The sequence below is a fragment of the Chroicocephalus ridibundus genome, chromosome 2 (assembly GCF_963924245.1).
Source record: "Chroicocephalus ridibundus chromosome 2, bChrRid1.1, whole genome shotgun sequence".
NCBI lineage: Eukaryota > Metazoa > Chordata > Aves > Charadriiformes > Laridae > Chroicocephalus > Chroicocephalus ridibundus.
The window spans coordinates 122014081-122032294 of NC_086285.1; the positions used below are offsets into that span (position 1 = coordinate 122014081).

At 42.8% G+C, this 18214-nt stretch overlaps 2 protein-coding genes across 2 annotated transcripts in view; both read right to left on the reverse strand.

Moving 5' to 3' along the window:
- Positions 1-18214, reverse strand: part of GAREM1 (GRB2 associated regulator of MAPK1 subtype 1) — a 107839-nt gene that overhangs the window by 69329 nt on the left and 20296 nt on the right. Inside the window, exon 2 of the mRNA XM_063326782.1 lies at positions 12815-12955. Within this exon, the coding sequence (XP_063182852.1) occupies positions 12815-12955 (141 nt within the window). The remainder of the gene's footprint in view (positions 1-12814; positions 12956-18214) is intronic.
- LOC134511956 (ras-related protein Rab-10-like) overlaps positions 12827-18214 on the reverse strand; it is a 62073-nt gene continuing 56685 nt past the window's right edge. Inside the window, exon 6 of the mRNA XM_063326784.1 lies at positions 12827-12955. Within this exon, the coding sequence (XP_063182854.1) occupies positions 12944-12955 (12 nt within the window). The 3' untranslated portion in view covers positions 12827-12943. The remainder of the gene's footprint in view (positions 12956-18214) is intronic.

Here is an 18214-nt window from a genome sequence, read left to right on the forward strand (position 1 = left end):
ACTGGGTACTTTCCAGCTTTCTAAAATAGGTTCTGGAACATTTTCGTATAGTTTTGGTAACAAATTGTTGAAGAAGCTAATGTGAGGCTTTGTCTTTCTTTAATACTTACATTATAATCCGTTCTCCCTCTCCCTGCAAGAAAAAACTCACCAAAAGGTTGCAGAATTTATTTTTTTTTTTCTGGCAATAAGATGCTGCTCTAAGACTGTGCCACACACAAACTGGATGAGCAGCCAACTGCTGAGTGGGAGGCTCATTAAAAAGAGCCATTTGCTTGCCATATGTCTCTTTCTTCTAGACAGACTAATTCCAGTCATTAGAGTTTTAACCAGAAATGCAGATTAACAAAGCAACTTTTTGTTAAAATGGTACCAGAAATTTTCCTAAGCATCAGAGTATGGAGAACCACTCGGTGCTTGGAGTGAGTTGCCAGTTAGAAACAAGAGTCCTGATCCCGAAGCGGGACTGGCAGAGCACCTCATCCTTGCAAGGCTGGCATTTCCCAACCTCCCATAGGGGAGCCCCAGTCCCACCACCTCCTTCTGCCCTCCACCGCCACCCAGGCTGCTGCTGCTATTGTCTCCTGCTTCCCCCCTCCACCACCATCTCCCCCTCATTCCTCTCCCTCCCAGCTACCACCCTAACACTTCCCCCACTCATTCCCACACCCAGCAGGATGACTACAGGAGTATAAGCGGAGAAGACCAGCCGGGCTTGTCTGCCATTGAGAAGTCTGTGCACTGTGCTCCCAGCTTGGGAAGGCAGCACAAGCACATCTGCTCCCAACCATCTATCTAGAACAGGTCTTGCAGACCGCCAGGTCCACACTGTGTATCTTTAGTGGCGTGGGTATTACCCACACCAGTAGACAAACACAGGTGCCGCACAGGGTTCCACAGACTTCCTCCAATGGGGTAGTGGTCAGTCAGCAGGAATCAAATTGGCAAAAAAACCAACCAATCACCCAACAAGCCCCAACCCCGTAGGATTTCAAGTGCATCCCTCAGCCCCTTTTTTAAAACCAGATAGAGCAGTTTTTCAGATAGGAACATATGCATGCTAGATCTTCTTATAAATGTTAGTCTCTCTTCTATTTACATACTGTTTTAAGACACTACCAGTCTGAAGTCAAACTCAAGTTCTCCATTAATTTTAATTAGCAAGTTTGTCTAAATTCACTTGTTATGATTCTCTAGCAACTGTCCTCATGAAGGATCTGAAAGCACTTCACAGGAAAAAACTGATACCACAAACAGTTAGAAGTAATGACCATTTCCCCCATCCAGCTTCCCAATAACATCTAGGGAAGGCTAAAGCTGATTTACTATCCCACTGCAACTCTCATTCCTTCTCAGAGTATTTCTCATCCCACACCCGAGGATATGCTGTAGCTCTTCCCTTATACAGACACTGAGGGATGCATCCTTCCCAGCAGCTGGTTCTGGGTTTCCAAGCCACGCTCATAAGAATCTCTCAACTTGGCACTACTTTGTTTTTCTTCTTTCTTTTGGTGATGCCATTTATGTAGCAAATGTCTTAATTCCCCCCACGCACTTTGAACCCTAGACATTAAATAATCAGGGACAGAGGAGCTAAAGAACTAGATTAGGCAAGCCACCCTGCCCATCCACCTCACCAAGGTTTCACTTTTCCTGTCAAGCTTCACAGGAGTCCCACTTGGCCTGCACAGCCTTTATTTTTTGAGTTTGGAAATGTAGAGGCCTATGCAGCTCTTTATCAGAGACAGCTTTCCCTAATCAGTGCTTCCTACTGAATGCTCTTTCTCCTCCGTAGATACACATCTCACACTTGCCTATGTTCAAAAGGTTATTAATGGTAAAATACATAAATATAAGCAAACCTATTCTTCTGGCAGAAGACAACAAGTGCATGTCCCACCATTTTGATGAAGACCTTCAGAAACCTTCAGATGCAATCATGCATCCTAATTGCATGTCCCTCCTTCCTCTTTCAAGCATGTATGCAGCCGTCGTGGCAAAAACAGGACCTTTCACAGGATGAGCCGGTCCACACACACACTAAAAGAGGGATCAGGTGAGCACCATGAAACAAGGCAACAAGGAACAGACGCAGCCAGCTTGAATTATTTAAGCCACCCAAATGCAGCCAGCCAGCCTTGGCTGGCTATTCCCAGTCTACTGCAATACAGAATTCATGTGAGATGAACCGGAAAAGGTTGAACTGGTAACAAATATTTCAAGAGCATGCTGTGAAGGTGACTCACACGAAAAACATAACCTCCTTAGCATTTAGATTTAAAAGATCTGTCTTACTGTACATAGGCTATCAACCATCCAAGATGACAGTAGCATCTGTCAGCATTGTAGGTTTTGTGACAGGTGGCTCACCAGCCAGGTGTTCCTAGTTTGAGGACGCTCCTGAAAGCCCCCGTACAATATACACATGTACACTGTATTTCCTTCGTTGCCTCTGCCCTGTCTGTCTTTGGGATCAAACTGCATGCTCTGGTTCAAAAGAGGAGCTGACTCTCACCTGCAGTAAAGGGAACGAGTGGGAGAAATGGAGCTTCACATCTGCACATAAAGCTGTGAGGAAAATAAGTACAGGCTTCAGTTTCCCACTAATACGTAGGTCCTTCAGAATGAGAAGTTAAATACCCATGTTTCTCCCATCCAGTTAATAATGGTCACCTTTGCTATTACTGTTAATAGCTTCCCACACACACGCACTGAAACAAGTTAATCTCTGCCAACTGAGAACAGAAAATCTCTGCACAACAGCTCACAACAGAGGACAAAAAAAAAAGCCAGTTTTTCCACTCCTCGAAGTTTCAAAGCTCACAGAAGTGCCTTTCCCTGACACAGCAGAATTACTGTCTTGGATCACAGGCTAAATTAAACATACAAATTACATTCTCCATATAAACAGTTATACGTGGCTTAAATAGCATGGTTTTATTTTCCTATTGGCACCAATTGGAACAGTAGTGCAGTCAAAGCTTAAGACATCCGTGATGTCAGTTGCTTTAATAGGCATCACTGACGTGACCGGCTCTCGTTCCCAGACGTGAAGCGTGCTGGTTTCCATGGGGAGGATGCTGACCGAAGAATTCCTACCGCACTTCCTATCGGTTGTTTTGAGCAGCAAACACCGGCTCCAAGGGAAAAAAAAACAAAACAAAACAAAAACAACTCAAAACCCAAAAAACCAACAAACAAAAACACAACAAAAAGTCTGTTTGGGCATCCAAAAATTCACAAGGTGACATCATCCTGTGTGACAGATTTCTCTGCAGCTCCCTCCCCAAACACACACGACCTATCAAACCCCCTGGCTCTACATTCCTGCCAGCTGGGTTGTGTATTTACAGAAGGGAAAGACATTCATAATTTTTGCCTTGCTTGTTTGCCATGTGAGCTCAGTCGTAATAGTTCCCCCTCCAGCCCCGAGAAGCAAAAGGGACAGTCAGTCTAAAAGAGATTTCTTCGACTAATCATAGGAAGCTCATAGCAATTTCTTCCTTCTCAAATTCCCATGCAAATTTAGACCATGTAACAAGTCAGAACATTGTCAAAGGAAAAAGAGGGGATGAACTCGAGACAAACTGAAACCAAAGGCAGAAGAGACAGCCAAATGTTAAAAAAAAAAAAAAAGAAAAAGTATGCAGTAAGCCATACCCAAATCCCCTAAGCATTAAGGGCTGTACTTCTCTGGAAAAAATCTTTATCTGTTACCAACACGTACTGCAATCCAAGAAAGACTATCATGGAATAGTCAAATTGGTGACTGCATCATTCTTTGTAAAGATTTCCTAGCAGTGACACGTGCTTGCTTTCTTCTGTACCTGCTACTCAGTTCATATGAAAAACTAAAGCCCAACTTCATGCACCAGAGCTAAGTAAGAGATTAACAAAAGACATCATTATCCATATGAACTATCAACTCAAAACATACCACTTTTCAGCTCCAACAGATTTTTATAAAAATTATTCCTCAAGGTACAGAAGGGAAAGCATATATTTTTTTACTGATTAAACAGTGACCATGGCCTTTACAACTACTTTCTCTTTATTCTCTTCTCCCACCAAGGGTCAACTTCGAGGCCAGATGGGGTGGTGTTAAGTCTGTAAAATTCCAATATTCCTACTTTAGGAAAACAGGTGTGAAGTTCCAGACTTGCGGTTACAGACTATAGGCTAACAAACTCTCTTTGACCTTCTGACTACCCTTAAAGTTTTTTAACTGTATGGTTTTCTACATGCTTGAACATCTACTTAAGGGTAGGAAAGGGTGAAGCAGCTTCATGCTTAATTCATGGCATGTTGAGTGCCTAGAAACAGACAGCTCATCCCTACCCCAACCTCTCCGGCAGGAGCTTACCAACTGGGTAGGCTGTAGTGTTCATGCATCTCCTACCTTTTAAATACTTAAGTTACACCTCATGAAAGAGGAAAACAGCTTCTCCTTGGGGAACTCAGGAGCCACATTCCCAATTTCCTTGTAGCTAGTACTTAGGGCAGCCTCAAGTGGTCGGAAACGTGGGATGGGACCAGAACCTCAAGTGCAGTCTAAATACACCTCGAATTCCCGGTGGGGGTCAGCCTTTTCCTCTGAGCTTCCTAGTGGTTAAGTTAGGCAGCTTTTAAGACCCTTCTCCCAAGCACTTAAGTCTTTCTATCGTCATGCAAATGAGCCCAGTGCTCCACTGTACCAGCCAAGAGCTAAGGCAAAGTAATTCAAGCAATGCCAAGCAAATCCTGTGTGATTTAGCCCATCTCCCAGCCTTCTGGGAGCCAGTTTCCTGACTGCTATTCTACCCTTCCCTCAACTGCAATCTTTCAAAAAGTATTCCTCCCCAGTTAATTTCTTTTGTACAAGCCTCTAGAGTTTTTTTCCCCCCTAATTGATGCAACTCCAATCAGCTTCTTTGCTGCCCACAGAGATACGAAACAAGCAAACAACACAAACAACCCCCCCCCACCACCTTACGGTGAATAAGTCCACAGCTGAATTTCAGCAAGTTGCAAGTTTGCCGACTTAAGAGTAACAGCCAAGAACTGTAGAAGTCCGAGAGGAACATGTGATACTTCAAACCATCAGTTGTAAAAGCTGCAAGTTTCCCCTCTTTCCTCCTACTCCCTTTCCCTTCTCACAAATAAAACACAGAAAGTTCAATGCTGAGGCAAATTCGGTTTTGTGTGTGTGTTGTGTTTTTTTTTTTTTTTTTTTTTTTAAATGAGGGTAAGATTATACTCATGCTTAAGTCCAAGTAGGGGAGAGCAAGACAGCTATATGTAAAAGCATACGCCTCTTTCCACCTAGTACCTCACTGAGACAGTATTGAAAAGTATCATTATCATAACAAGCTTTTGTTTCTTTTAAGGCACCAAGCAAACCTCATGAAACCGAACAAGTTTTATAGTACAAACTGGTGTCTACAAGCAACAAACTCTTATTCCAGCAAGAGGGAAAACGCAGGTATTTTCTTTCCATGAACTTCTGGGACATAATCAGACTCTTCCTCCCTTACTTGGAATAATACTACCCTGCGAACTAACCCTACTGTTCTCATTACATCAAAGAGCAGCAGCCTTTGAGAGCATCTGTTCGAGAGCTTGCTGCTTTGAGAGCTACATCAGTTTCAGACTTTTCAGCTGGGCCAGGCAGCTAAACTGGAAGGTGGATGGGAACTAAAACAGAGTTGAATGGGGTTTCAGCAGAAGGCTGAACACAAACTTTGATATATCCAGACGCCAACCTGAACGTCAAGCAAATTCTATGAATTCTGTAGGTGGCTCCAGAAATCTCTCACAGACATGAGATCGTATACATACAAAGTGAGAAGCAGACTCATGATCCACTCCTTTTAATTTATGAGGAAGAGAACGTTAAGGAAACTAGACACTGCAAAAGAGTCAGTCTGACTCCAGAGAGATGAAGTTGAGAGTGAAAGATTCTCAGCAGTGCAACCTGATGAAGAATTGCACACCGCTGTTTCACTAGAAGTTAAATTTGAACCATCTCCCTACACTGAAAAGGTATTTCTGATCCATAGCTTGCATTCTGGGAAGCTGCCAGCACACAATACTAGAAAGCAAGTACCATATATGCTCAGAACAAATTCCTTGGGCTCAGGACACACGGCTCAATCAAAAATCAAATAAGCAAGCAAGCAAACAGAAAAAAAAATAATTGGAAGACATATGCATATATTCCTCAGTAGGTATAAAACAAAATGCAAGGTATAAGAGATTCTGCAGTACAGGTGGTCAGACAAAAGGGGAATATTTCATTAAACTTAGGTAAAAAGCTGCTACTTCGCCAGACTGGCTAACGGGGGGAAATAAAGGAACCAGAAGAACACATGCACCCACAGGTGCAAAAGAAATAAGCAGTTTTTTGGCAGCAATTTCAGTGGCTGCATTTTGATCCTGTGATTTGATACGGCACGGTAGATCAACAGAGAGGCATTTGCCAAAATTTAAATAGGCACAGAAAAGTGGAACAACAAACATATAGGACCACGGGGAAGTCTGACAGCAACTAAACTTGTTGAAGGTAACACTCTGGGGGTGGGTGGGGAAACAAAAAAAGATGTTTGCTCATGTATGGAAGAACACCCATTATTTCAAGGTGACAGGTTTGAAAAATCCAGGAATATGAAGAGACAGTTTCCAGACTACAAAGCCATGATTGCTTAGAATAGAAAGAAGAGGTAACAATTAAACTAAAAACAAGTAGATAAATATATGTTAAGGCATAATCATTTCCCTGACAGAAAAGCATGGAATGATGCTATATGGGCAATTACAAGTGTTTTGTACATGACTGATCTCAGACTTACAGCTGAAGAGACATGCACTGCTCACAAAAACGAGTGCCCTCTGCGATATCCAGGCGCTACTCTACAATCAGACTTTTAAATGAATACCGAATAGACTTTCTTCTATTTGTTTATGGAGAGAAAAGTCAAGTATTCAGAGCTACAGAAGTTCTATTTCTCTTTTAGAGGCATGAAGACTAGATGCTGGTGGCAATGCTTTTATTAGCAGTACCTGTGAAGAAAAGCTTTCAAACCTCCAACTGCTTTTCAGATCATGCAACCTTGTTCAAGAAAAAAAAAACCAACACAAAAAAACTATACTCAGGTACCAGGGGGTTAAGCATGTGGGTTGGTTTTTTTTCTTGGTTTTCTTCTCAGAACATACATTCATTAATCGTTTACCAGCCCTCAGACACACGGCAGCCTACCTCTCTCAGAAGCAATGCATTCGAGACCTGTTCTCTAGAAGTTACACTCAGTCGTACAGCACAAAAGCCCCAGGAGAACTACGTGACAGTTGGGTGCCAGGTTAAGTTCAAAGCAAAACACAAATTAAAACGCAAAACACGTTTCATATCAGGGAGTGGTGTACCTGTTGGCTGGAAAGGACTCACCTAAGTAAGTTCCCTACTCCAGAGCAGTGTCCCTCCCTGTCTTAGATCTCACCCACCTCTTTGAACTCAAAAATTACCCCGTCAGAGCTGTACTGCTCCACTCACACAGAACAGGCGTAGCTCTCTCTGGCACCACACACTGTTCCCAGGGAGGTAAAGCCCAGGACAAAGGGCTCTTTGTCCAATGCCGCCTTCCTTCCAATCTGCCGACCAGCAGATTGACGGAGTGAAGAGACTAAATTGAATGTAAGACAGGGAAGCACCCCTCTGTCCTCGAAGTAATCCAAGTTGGCAGCAGATACCATAAAGTCATCAAGCAAAGGACATTTGGCAGTATAATGTTTGCTCTTTCTCTCTAGGGCCACAAAGAGAGCCATACAGCACACTTACAGAGACCTAACATCTAAGAGGGCTCAGTATCACCAAAGTAAAAATCCAAGCTCTTCCAGATCTTGGATGAAACAGCTTCAGGGTAGGCACTGAGCACGAGCAGCTGCGGTCACCATCTCAAGACAGCTAGGGGATGCCTAACTCACACCATACTTCAGCAGTCTCCTCCCTCAAGTGTCCGAGGTCTGACTATTCCAGAGTGGGCAGCAGCAGGCCTGGTGGGACTGTAAAATTGTGCCTTAGAGGCAGACACGCCTTTGGACATGAGAGAGAAACTTTGGCAGCTGCACATTGCAAAATCTCAGGGAGCTTTCCTGCTCCACTGCTGCAGAGGCAAGTTCACTCTTGAGAAGACCTGCAGAGAGCATCTTCCTCCGTGTTAGCAGGACACAATGGGGAACAGGCCCATCAGGCACTGCTCCATGATTAACAAATCAAACCAGTAGAAACAGGTTTCAGTAGGACATTTGTTGTACACTGAACACCGTTCACATGTTCTAACGCTAGAGAAGGGACTTCTGACTCATTCCCACCCATTGCCCCACCTGGGGAAGGTTCACATGACATGGTTTTATATTTCCTCATTTAAAAGACATTAAGAAAGCTATCAGCACACTTAGGTAAGCAACAGGACAGGGCACCAGCGATTACTCGGTATTGGCAACTGCACACCTTCACTATGTGGTGGGGAGGTGTGGGTTCACAGGAAGAGTATTTCCAACACCCCGGACGTGTTACAGTGAGGCACACCCTGCAATAGGGTGTTACTTTCTAACGTCTTAAAAAAAAGTATTTTCTTCATCAGTTGCCTCCTATGAGCACACAGATGGCAGCACTGATGCAAGAAGTATTCCCTCCAAACCTTGGACAAAGCAGAGTAGAAGCTTAAACAAAAATAAGTGGCAGGAGTTTGGATTTTTTCTTTTTTTTTTCCTTTCTTTTTTTTTTTAAACATCATCTCAAGGCAACATCTTTGCTCTCTAAAGAAAAAAAAAACTCTTAATGGGCAAAACAGGAGAGCAAACGAACCACCAGTTGCAACAACAGAGATAAGGCCCTAAAAACCACCACTGAGAGTCCTGTTATGATTTGATTAAATGTGGGAGTATTTGGGGCAAAATAACCTAGACGCTGCCAACCCACCCCAAAGCAATTTTTCGTTCATTACATACCCTCACCAATACTAGCACAGCCTTTGAAAGAAAAGACTACATTGCGTAGGTGAGGGTACGCATGCACACATGGGTCACTCCACAGCCCTCTGTGCTGCTTTTTTTATATGGGAAGTTTTAAGCAACCACATCCAGCTCCACAAAACTTTCACATCAGTCACCTCCACACATAAGGAACTGTAGCCACGTAGCAAAGGTGCTTACAACAGACTGAACTTGGGCTCTTTAGAGTCAGAGTAGAAGATTGGTGCAGCTTGAGTTGATGGATCCTCAAAAATGCTTTTGATAGTTTTGGCCTATATATACACCTGGAAGGTAACACAAGAAGAGTCAGACCACACCCGAGGGCCACAGCATTCAAACCCCCAGACGGCAGCTTCAATCGCTTTCAGTTATCACAGAATACGTTTGAGATGTGGTCATCAACACCCCTGGGACAAATCGTCCCATGCAGCTACCTCTGCACAGAGAAGCAAGAGCCGTACCTCTTGACAAGCAGCAGCACAGTGAAGGCTACTTCTGCAAGATACCAACATGCTCTGTACCTTCCAAATTCAGATCATAAAACACTGTTGCCTGGAGGCTACTAACAGAGACATTTATCAAGGTAAAGGTTACAGTGCTGCCTAAGCCAAAACTAGTGGTAATATTTGTCATCAGCTGGCGGGTATGAATGATACACACTCACTTTTAGAGCAAAAATTTAGTAGGAAGGATATCATAGTACCAGGAACACATAAAACTAGTTCAGACAGAAAGCTGGTAGGACCTTGCTCTAAGCATCAAGTGTGAATTACAGGTACCTGAGGAAAGCAAGGGACACGAAAGCAAGGTCCATCTGTTGTGATGGTTTACCTTGGAATCTTGCGAAGTCCACTCTCTCACAGCAAGACAGGGCACTATCAGGACAGTAATTTTAATCTGCTCTCTATTCTATATGCACGTAAAGACTTCTTTTGTTTTAGGAGCCAGAAACACATTAGCCATTTGGTTTTAGTTACATGAAAATTGAACTTGATGCTACATTAACTTTAAAGAGAAGCAGACTGGAAAGAGTATTCAACAGGGAATGGTTAGACTAACAGCTGTCATATATGACAGTTCTGACAGAAACAGCAAAAATTAGCTATGTCAGCCATCCCCAACAGAAACAACCAGGGTAGCAGTTTCCCAAGTAGGGAAAGGAGCATCCTGAGGTCTGCAGAACTCAGGTTCTGTTAACGAGATTTCACTTAAATGTAAAATACAACATTTTCCTTCTTTAATAAGGCTTTATTGTATTTAGGTTTAATAAGTGTATCAAGAGCCGATTTAGCAAGTAGCAAAATAAGATTTACTTTATACTTGTATTTATGTAGGTGAGTGATGACTTCGTGGTACTTAAACCCATAATCTTAGGGGAATAACATCAGTTTCAACTTCCCTTCCTGCTCAGCTGTTGCAACCAAAATAGTGCTGCAATTCGCTACATTAAAATTGCGCTAGGGAGGAGAAAAAAAGAAAGAAGTTATTCCATGAAAGCAGAAACAAACCTGGAAAGTCATTTTAATGAACTCTTTTGTTCAATGTCTAAGGGTCATGCCGGTAGGCAGTATAGCAGTAATGTCAGCTGTGTGTTCATAATACATGTCCTACTTGACAGAAATTTAAAAGCATGCAAAAGGTCAGTCCTGTAATCCAAAATTTATACAGCTATACAGTTTACAAGCATTTGCCTATGAGGACATAAAACTCCTCCTCGGAAAACAAAACATGATGTCTGAGCCCCTGAGTTCTAGTTGTGTTTTCCGCAAAGATGGAAGTTTCTCGCAGGCCGATGCCCCAGCTATCTCCAGAGCCGGCAGTATTGCTGTGTCAGGCCAGTACCCAGCCCAAAAAAGTCTTCTTAGGCAACTACGTTAAACTTCATTTCTTCAAGTGCAGGGTTTGGATCCCAAAAGCAGTGATGCCATGAGGCATGGCATAATGCAGCGCTGAAAGCACATGCAGGGTTAGCTTATAGGTTTCTGAATGGTAATCCACAGCTGCATACGCTTATCTTTCGGGTATGGAAGACGTTTCTATATCCATTTAGATGCACCAGATCGCAGTGCTTTGCCAACTAAACCTTCACACGCTTAGACACATTTCTTATAGCAAGTCCATCAGACGTGCTCTGGTACTGCAAGCGAGCACTGATCACTTTTGTGAAGTTCCTTTGGCAGCACTGCAGCCCATCACACATTCAGTAAGTGCCCTCGCTACATGTCAGTTTCTGAACTTTCCCGTATTTTCATCTCATTAATGAGGGGTTTGTGGCAGGGAACTTTCTGGAGATTGTTTGACAGCAAAACATATTCTGCCAACTAAACACACACTCTTTTCCTGCATTAACACAAGCTGGGAAGAAAATCACATGGATACTTTTGCAATACCTTAGGGGACAGGTTTCGATTTTGCTGGTATCTATATAAATATAAGCTATGGATGAATGGAAGAATGAAGAGTCAGGAAACCCTGCTTAGCAGATCTTTGTCAATTTCTTTAAAAATTAAGACTCAAGCTTTCGTAAAACCCTTAAAATCCAATCTTCTTTCATGCCAATAGCCAGTTTATTTTCTGTTCTCCTGCTTCCAGGAATCACAGTGAGGATTCTAAAACGCACCATTCAGTTTGAAGGAAGTGAAGTGTTTATCTGGCCACGGCACTGAAGCTTAAGCAGCCAGGAGGTGAAATAAATAAATAAATCGATGTTACTAAGCACAGGCACTAGAAGTTGTTTATACTAAGAAAGTTTGAATTCAGAGAGTTTTAAAGCCACGTATATTACGGCACTATATGCCATCACACCAAAGCTTTTAAACACGTCTTAAAAACATTAACCTTCCAGAAGTGAACTCCAAGGAGAAACAGTACGTAAGGAGGTGACTGGTGTTAAGTTCGTCACTGAAATAGGCTGCATCGCTGCAGTCGCAGCACTGGTGTGACTGAAACAAAACATTTCAGTCAGCTCTTGTACAACTCAGCACAGCCTCATCACACCAACATTTTAAAGGAGACCATAAGAGATTTGAGCAGATTACTCAATTGACAGCTGTCTATACAGAAGACCAAGTAAAACACTCATCCCACATCTCTGCTTCGTAGCCATGGATCTTTCAGGTCACACTTTCCAGCTTTTTAAATTTTGGTATTTACTGCAGTAAGATAAGCACTTCCCACTCATACAGTGTTGCCCTACTCCGCTTGTAAATAAGGACATTAAGCAGTGGGAAACAGTATTAAAAATCATTTCTGAGGAAATTAAAAATAATTTGAAATCATAAAATAAATATGGATTAGTTGCACCATATCTACTTGGAAGAACATTATTACCGCATCGTCCAAAAAGGCAGAGTGACAAGGAGCTACCAAGGAGCATTAGTGTAAAACTGCAGTATTATTACAAAGGGTCCCTGGCTTTTAACATGGAAATAATAAAAAAAGTCCCCTCCAGCTTGAGTATGCAATGAAGTATAAAACCCACTCCATCTTTGACCCAGCATTTCAAGGCATTTTCAAACTTTCACACTTTTGTCACCATGTTCACAGATGAGAAGCCATTCATTGTACTCAAATTGAAAACAGATCTTCTATGTAGCTACCTGTTCCGTCAACCTGCTGCCCAATGAAATACATCTATTTAGTATCCCTGGGGGTAAAATAGTATCTCTTGCACCCTGTAACGTTATTAAAAAGTTAAGTCACAGGCACCGGCATCAGAGGCTTAGCTTCTCTCTGCCAAAGTGATCAGCTTAAGTGGTAGGCAATTCATACTCTTTCAATTTGCATTTCAGTTCAACAATAGCTTTACCTGCATAATGTACGGGGATTTCTATCTTTGGCCCTATGACGTAGTGACCCTCCTCCAGACTGTGAGCTGTAATTGTCGTCCACTGCCGACATGAATGAATCAGAAGATAATCGCTCTCTCGAAGGCCTTCTACGGTTTCTCCTGCAAAACAGATGTAATTTATTAAAAAAAAACAAAAAAATCACACATGAAGAATTATGAAAACTTCACAAGCATTTTATACATATTGCTATTTATTTTTTCAGACATAATTATATTTAAAAATCCAATTAACTAAATTTCAATTCTACACAGTATTCATTTTTGCAACACAAGCACTTTATCTTACAGTAAACCAACATAAAGCAAAACAACTCAGTGTATGAATATAATACCACAGAGGTGTAATGCAGATTACTCAGCAGTGGCTCTGGGGCTCCTTTTTCAGCTTTCTGCATAAACAGACTTTTCGTATCGCTGTTTATGTCCGCCTATCTCACTTGATATGAATTCTTGAGAGTTCTTTTAATTTTTAAATAAAGGAAAAAAAACGTACCTTTTCATATTTTGAAAGATAAGCATCACACTACCCTACAGGTACCTGAAGCCAAATCTTGTTCATCGCTATGAAGTAACTGGGTATCACACTTGCAGATTTCAGCTTGGTCACTCTATCCCTTTGCAAGTTACTGCTTTATATACCTGTGAAGGTATAGGAAGGGACCTCTGGAGATCATCCAGTCCAACCCCCCTGCCAGAGCAGGGTCACCTAGAGCAGGTTGCACAGGAACGTGTCCAGGCGGGTTTTGAATGTCTCCAGAGTTGGAGACTCCACCACCTCTCTGGGCAGCTTGTGCCAGTGCTCTGCCACCCTCAAAGTAAAGAGGTTCCTCCTCATGTTTAGGTGTCCCAATACCCAGCTCATCTTTGCAGTGCCCTTTGTTGTACTGTGCTGTCTGCCCAACCCATCCCAAAACACAGCCAGCGATCCAGCTCTCCTTTCTTCCCCTGTCCCTACCAAGTCCTCTGCATTTCCACCATGTACCCTCCCCTGCTCCACCGGCTGCAGTGCCCGATCAGGACTAGAGCGCTTTGCTTGGCTTTCTGGCAATTGCAAGAGCCACATTGTATAGACTACTCAAAGTGCTGGCTATACATCTCAAGCATGATATATGAACAAAATTTCATAGAGCAGGGCGTATCACGGCAGACCGCTCTTACATACCTGCAGTCCTGCTCAGTACACTTCTGCATTAAACACACAGAAAACAGCCTTTCTCAAGGTGTCTTTAATGCAGCCACATGAACTTCCAGGAACACTTAGCAGACACTAAACATGGGCCAAGAATAACGAAGCTTTAAATTCCATTTTCCTTCTCTCCCACCAGCTCTCTGCAGTTACAGCCAAAAATAAAGCAAGTAGTTTAGCCCTGGAATCAAGTTTGGACAAAACCCATCCCCTTCAGCTACTACAACAAACTGCACTTTCCCTTCACTGTCCTCTAATATCCTTAAAAGTCAGTGGAAGAATGAGACTTTCCTCAGCCTGGGGCAGCAGACATTTCCCCTGTTCAGTCTCTGCAGAGATACTTCCCATTGAGCATTTATTTTTTTGCCCACACCAGGCAATCTTTTCCAGCATAGGCAGTGGCTACTACACACCCCATTCCTGCCTGATTTCATGCTCCCATTCTATCAGAAAGCGCCCTCCTACACGATTCAAAACGCGGCAACTGGTGTGTGTGAGAATTCTTAGATTTAAAATCAGAAGAGACCGTTACGGCCACCTGCTCTGACACTCTCCGGCCACAGGATTCTGCTCGTTTCCTCCAGAAGCTTGGGTTTGGCTAAAGAAGGGAGACACCCCTCCCAACCTGCCTGCAGAGTCCAAGAGGTAGACTTCCCTGGGTCTGCTGTCCCACAGCCTGTTAAACCTTAAAAAAAAAAGTTCCTGTTTTGCTCATTCGGGGCTTTAGCTTATAATTGTGGATAAACTGCTCTTATGGGGATGTACACGGAGAAAAAAAACCAAAAACAACCCAACACCAAAACGTATACAGAGCTCCTTAGTACTGGTTATTCTTGCTCCTATGCAGGTATCATCTCCAGGTTTCCTTCTTTTTCACAGCACAGAAAGTAGCTTCCAGGTAAGCAGGATGTTTCAAGAAGTGATTCCAAGCGCTCCTTGGAGCATAGTCCTTGGCAGCCCAGCCAGGCAGACAGACTGCTTGACACCAGCTCCTGTCCCCTGGAAAGCACCACCCCCGCCACCCACAGTGTGCTGGGAGAAGGGACTTCAGAAAGCCTAGGGAAGAGAGGCAAAACTGCCATGCAGCACCGGAGAACTCTTCAGTCCCTTCCATATCTTGAAGGAAATTCAGATGAATTTGATAGAGGGGTCATGCACCCACTAAATGTTACCAAGTCATCTGACCTTGAGCATCTCCTGCTTTCTACTCAGAGAGCGACTCCTAATACGTATAAAAAAATATCTTCAGCTTGTGTCAACAGAGCGTTACAATTTTGGGAAAAAACACCATAATAATAATATATGGTGTTATTTGAAACTCATGTTTCAGTTCAGAGAGTTACACTCATGCTTTCTGTAATCCATGGCAACAAGTAATTATTCCATCCCACAACAAAATAAAACCAATGACACCTAAGGGAAGAACTAGTATTCTACTAGTTTCACTGACAGTAGTAAACAAATGTTGAAGAAAATACAAGGCATCTCTGGTAGGCTTTTTCTCTGCCTTATGGCTTGTAACTATAATTTCAGAATGTTACCTAAAGGAAGGCTGGATTCTACATCCAGGATTGCAAGGAAATAATTACAATATGGGTCATCCTTGAAGACTCTCACAAAGATATTCTCAGGAAAATAACGACACCCATGATGAAAAGGTGCTTCCAGTCATGGCTCACATGCCACGATCTGTTTAAATGGTTACTCCACTAAAACTGGGTGGGACAGGTGAGTGTGAAAAGAGATTACTAAGGCAGGCCCAAAAGTGATTATGTAATTAGGTCTGCAGCTGGAAGTAGCTGTATTTTTTAAACAGAACCCTGGAAACCATTCTTGTTACATTAATTATTTGCTCCAACCAATCACATTGGAAACAAATGTCGTGCTTTGCCACAGGAGTTTGAGCCCAGGAGAGGAGGTAGAGCGGATCCAAAGAGGAGGTCACAGTTCCCCGGCTCCCTCACAACAGGCAGGTCTATCCACACCAAATCCTGACCTTTCCCAACCATGGTAAAACCAAATTCCTGAGGCTGCTCTGTAGGAAGAGTCTCCTTGTCACCAAAGGGATTAATTGACTTGCAAAACCACCTGGCTGACGATGGCCTCCATGCCATGGGGGGAAAAATACAAGAAAGGGTCAAACGTGACTGAGGACAACAAGACATGGCCATATGTACTCTCTTCCTTCTTCCATTCTTTTCTAGTCTGTCTCCTCCCATAACACTCGCTCACTGACTCCCGGGATGGAGGACCTTTCAGGCAGGAGACACCTCTGACCCTAGCTACACGGCTCAACTCCTGTCCCAAGCACCGACCAGACTTAGCCCTTTATGCTTTTCTCAGCCAACTGTACCTTGCAAAACAGCCACACATACCCAATCTCATTTTTACCGCCCCCCCTCAGTAACAGAAGTTATGCAAGCCTTTCATTAATCACATTTTAACTATGTGGGAGAGAACTCGGCAGTCCTCACATCCACCAGCTACGCAACTCGGTTCTCACCTATTCAACATACTCCCACACTGCTGCTTACACAAAAATCAGACTCCATGAGAAAACAGAGAACACAGGCCACTCATCTTTAGTAACAGTTCTGTCTCTTATGATCAAATATGGATTAGCTCTATCTTCTCGCCCTCTCCTCCCCGCCCCACCTGCCTGCAACATAATTAAACCACTACAAAGAATCTACAGGCAAATACTTGAGTTGTTTTTTTCCCCCCAAACAAAAAACATAGAAGCAATGGATTATCACATGCAATTCCCTACCCCTCCCCAAGTTACCAACCTCTTTCCAAAATATGAGTCAAGTTTATTCATAATAAAGCCCAAGACTAAGAAACCCATGATTCGCTTACAGTGCCTAAACCCTAAATAAAGAGTTAACGCCCATCCTTGCCTCACAATAAAAGCCTCACACCTCCAAATCGAAAAGTTAGCTGTTATGTTCATACACAAGCTGTCCTCCTATAAGCGCTCTGACCACAACCAGTACTTGGGCTGCTTCATCGTGAATCACCGAAGCAGCCCTGCAACAGCTATTCATGTGTTCATCGCAAATAAGATGTATTACCATTTTTAATTACACATTCCATTTCCATACAATTCCTAAAAACTACAAATATTGCAGAGCCCACCCCTATTGAAAGCCAATTGCAGAGGGAGCTCTGACCCTGAAAGGAAAATTGTTCACATGTTGATATAGTAAAAAAAAAACAGGTAATTGCTTAATCAAGATTCCCATGCTTATTAAATACCACCTACATTAAATGCCAATACTTCTTTAATAATTCTTTCCAGTTCCAAAACTGGATCATCCACATTTGGCAAATCTTGGCTCTGTCATTGTAAACACTCCAATCTCCAATTAACAGTTAACAACTGTAGCAAGACTGGGAGCAGGATACCTTGATCTACAAGTTCGGAGACGAATTTCTGTTCTCACTTGCAGTTTTTAAAAACCAGGTGAGAAAACGGAGGTTGGCTACACGCAGGGACCAAGTTTATATACGGCAATGCCGCGGCACAGAAAGGAAGCCCATTTCTTTTGAAGCAAGCACTGACCTCCCTGCAGGTTGTTACCACCACTTACTTTCTAAAGGCGCGCACTTTTATTTAGTTTAGCATTTCACAATTTGCAAATGTCCGGGGTAAAGCCTCAGGAGTAGAACTGAAGACCACTCCAGTTTTGAAGGGTCTGAGCGCTCCCACCTCCTCTTTGCTTCCTTCCAGATCAGCGATTACAGCTTGGCCCATTACAGTCCGTAAAAGAAAATTCACGCAGGTTCTACGTATTTTGGTTAGCCAAAGACAGCAATGACTTTTCAACACCAGCCACTAAAGAAAAATCATGAAACAAATGGAAAAAAAAAACCAAAACAAAACCACCAACTTTTAAGGTTCTCCTCCTAGTATAGAGAAACTAACATTCAAGTCACTGCAAAATGTGCAGGCCAACGTGACTCATTCACTCACAGAAACTACACTGCTAAAAATAAGCAGCGATCTACAGGAATATAAACACTTTATAATGCCACACACTTTGTCATCTTGGCTAAGAGTTTGCATCACTGCCTTAAAGCATAAGCTTTGCATCTGGAGACATTAAAATAGTAGGTAACAAGCAATTCAGAGAAAGAGAAGAAGTCGCATGCAAGGTTCCAGCAACGTA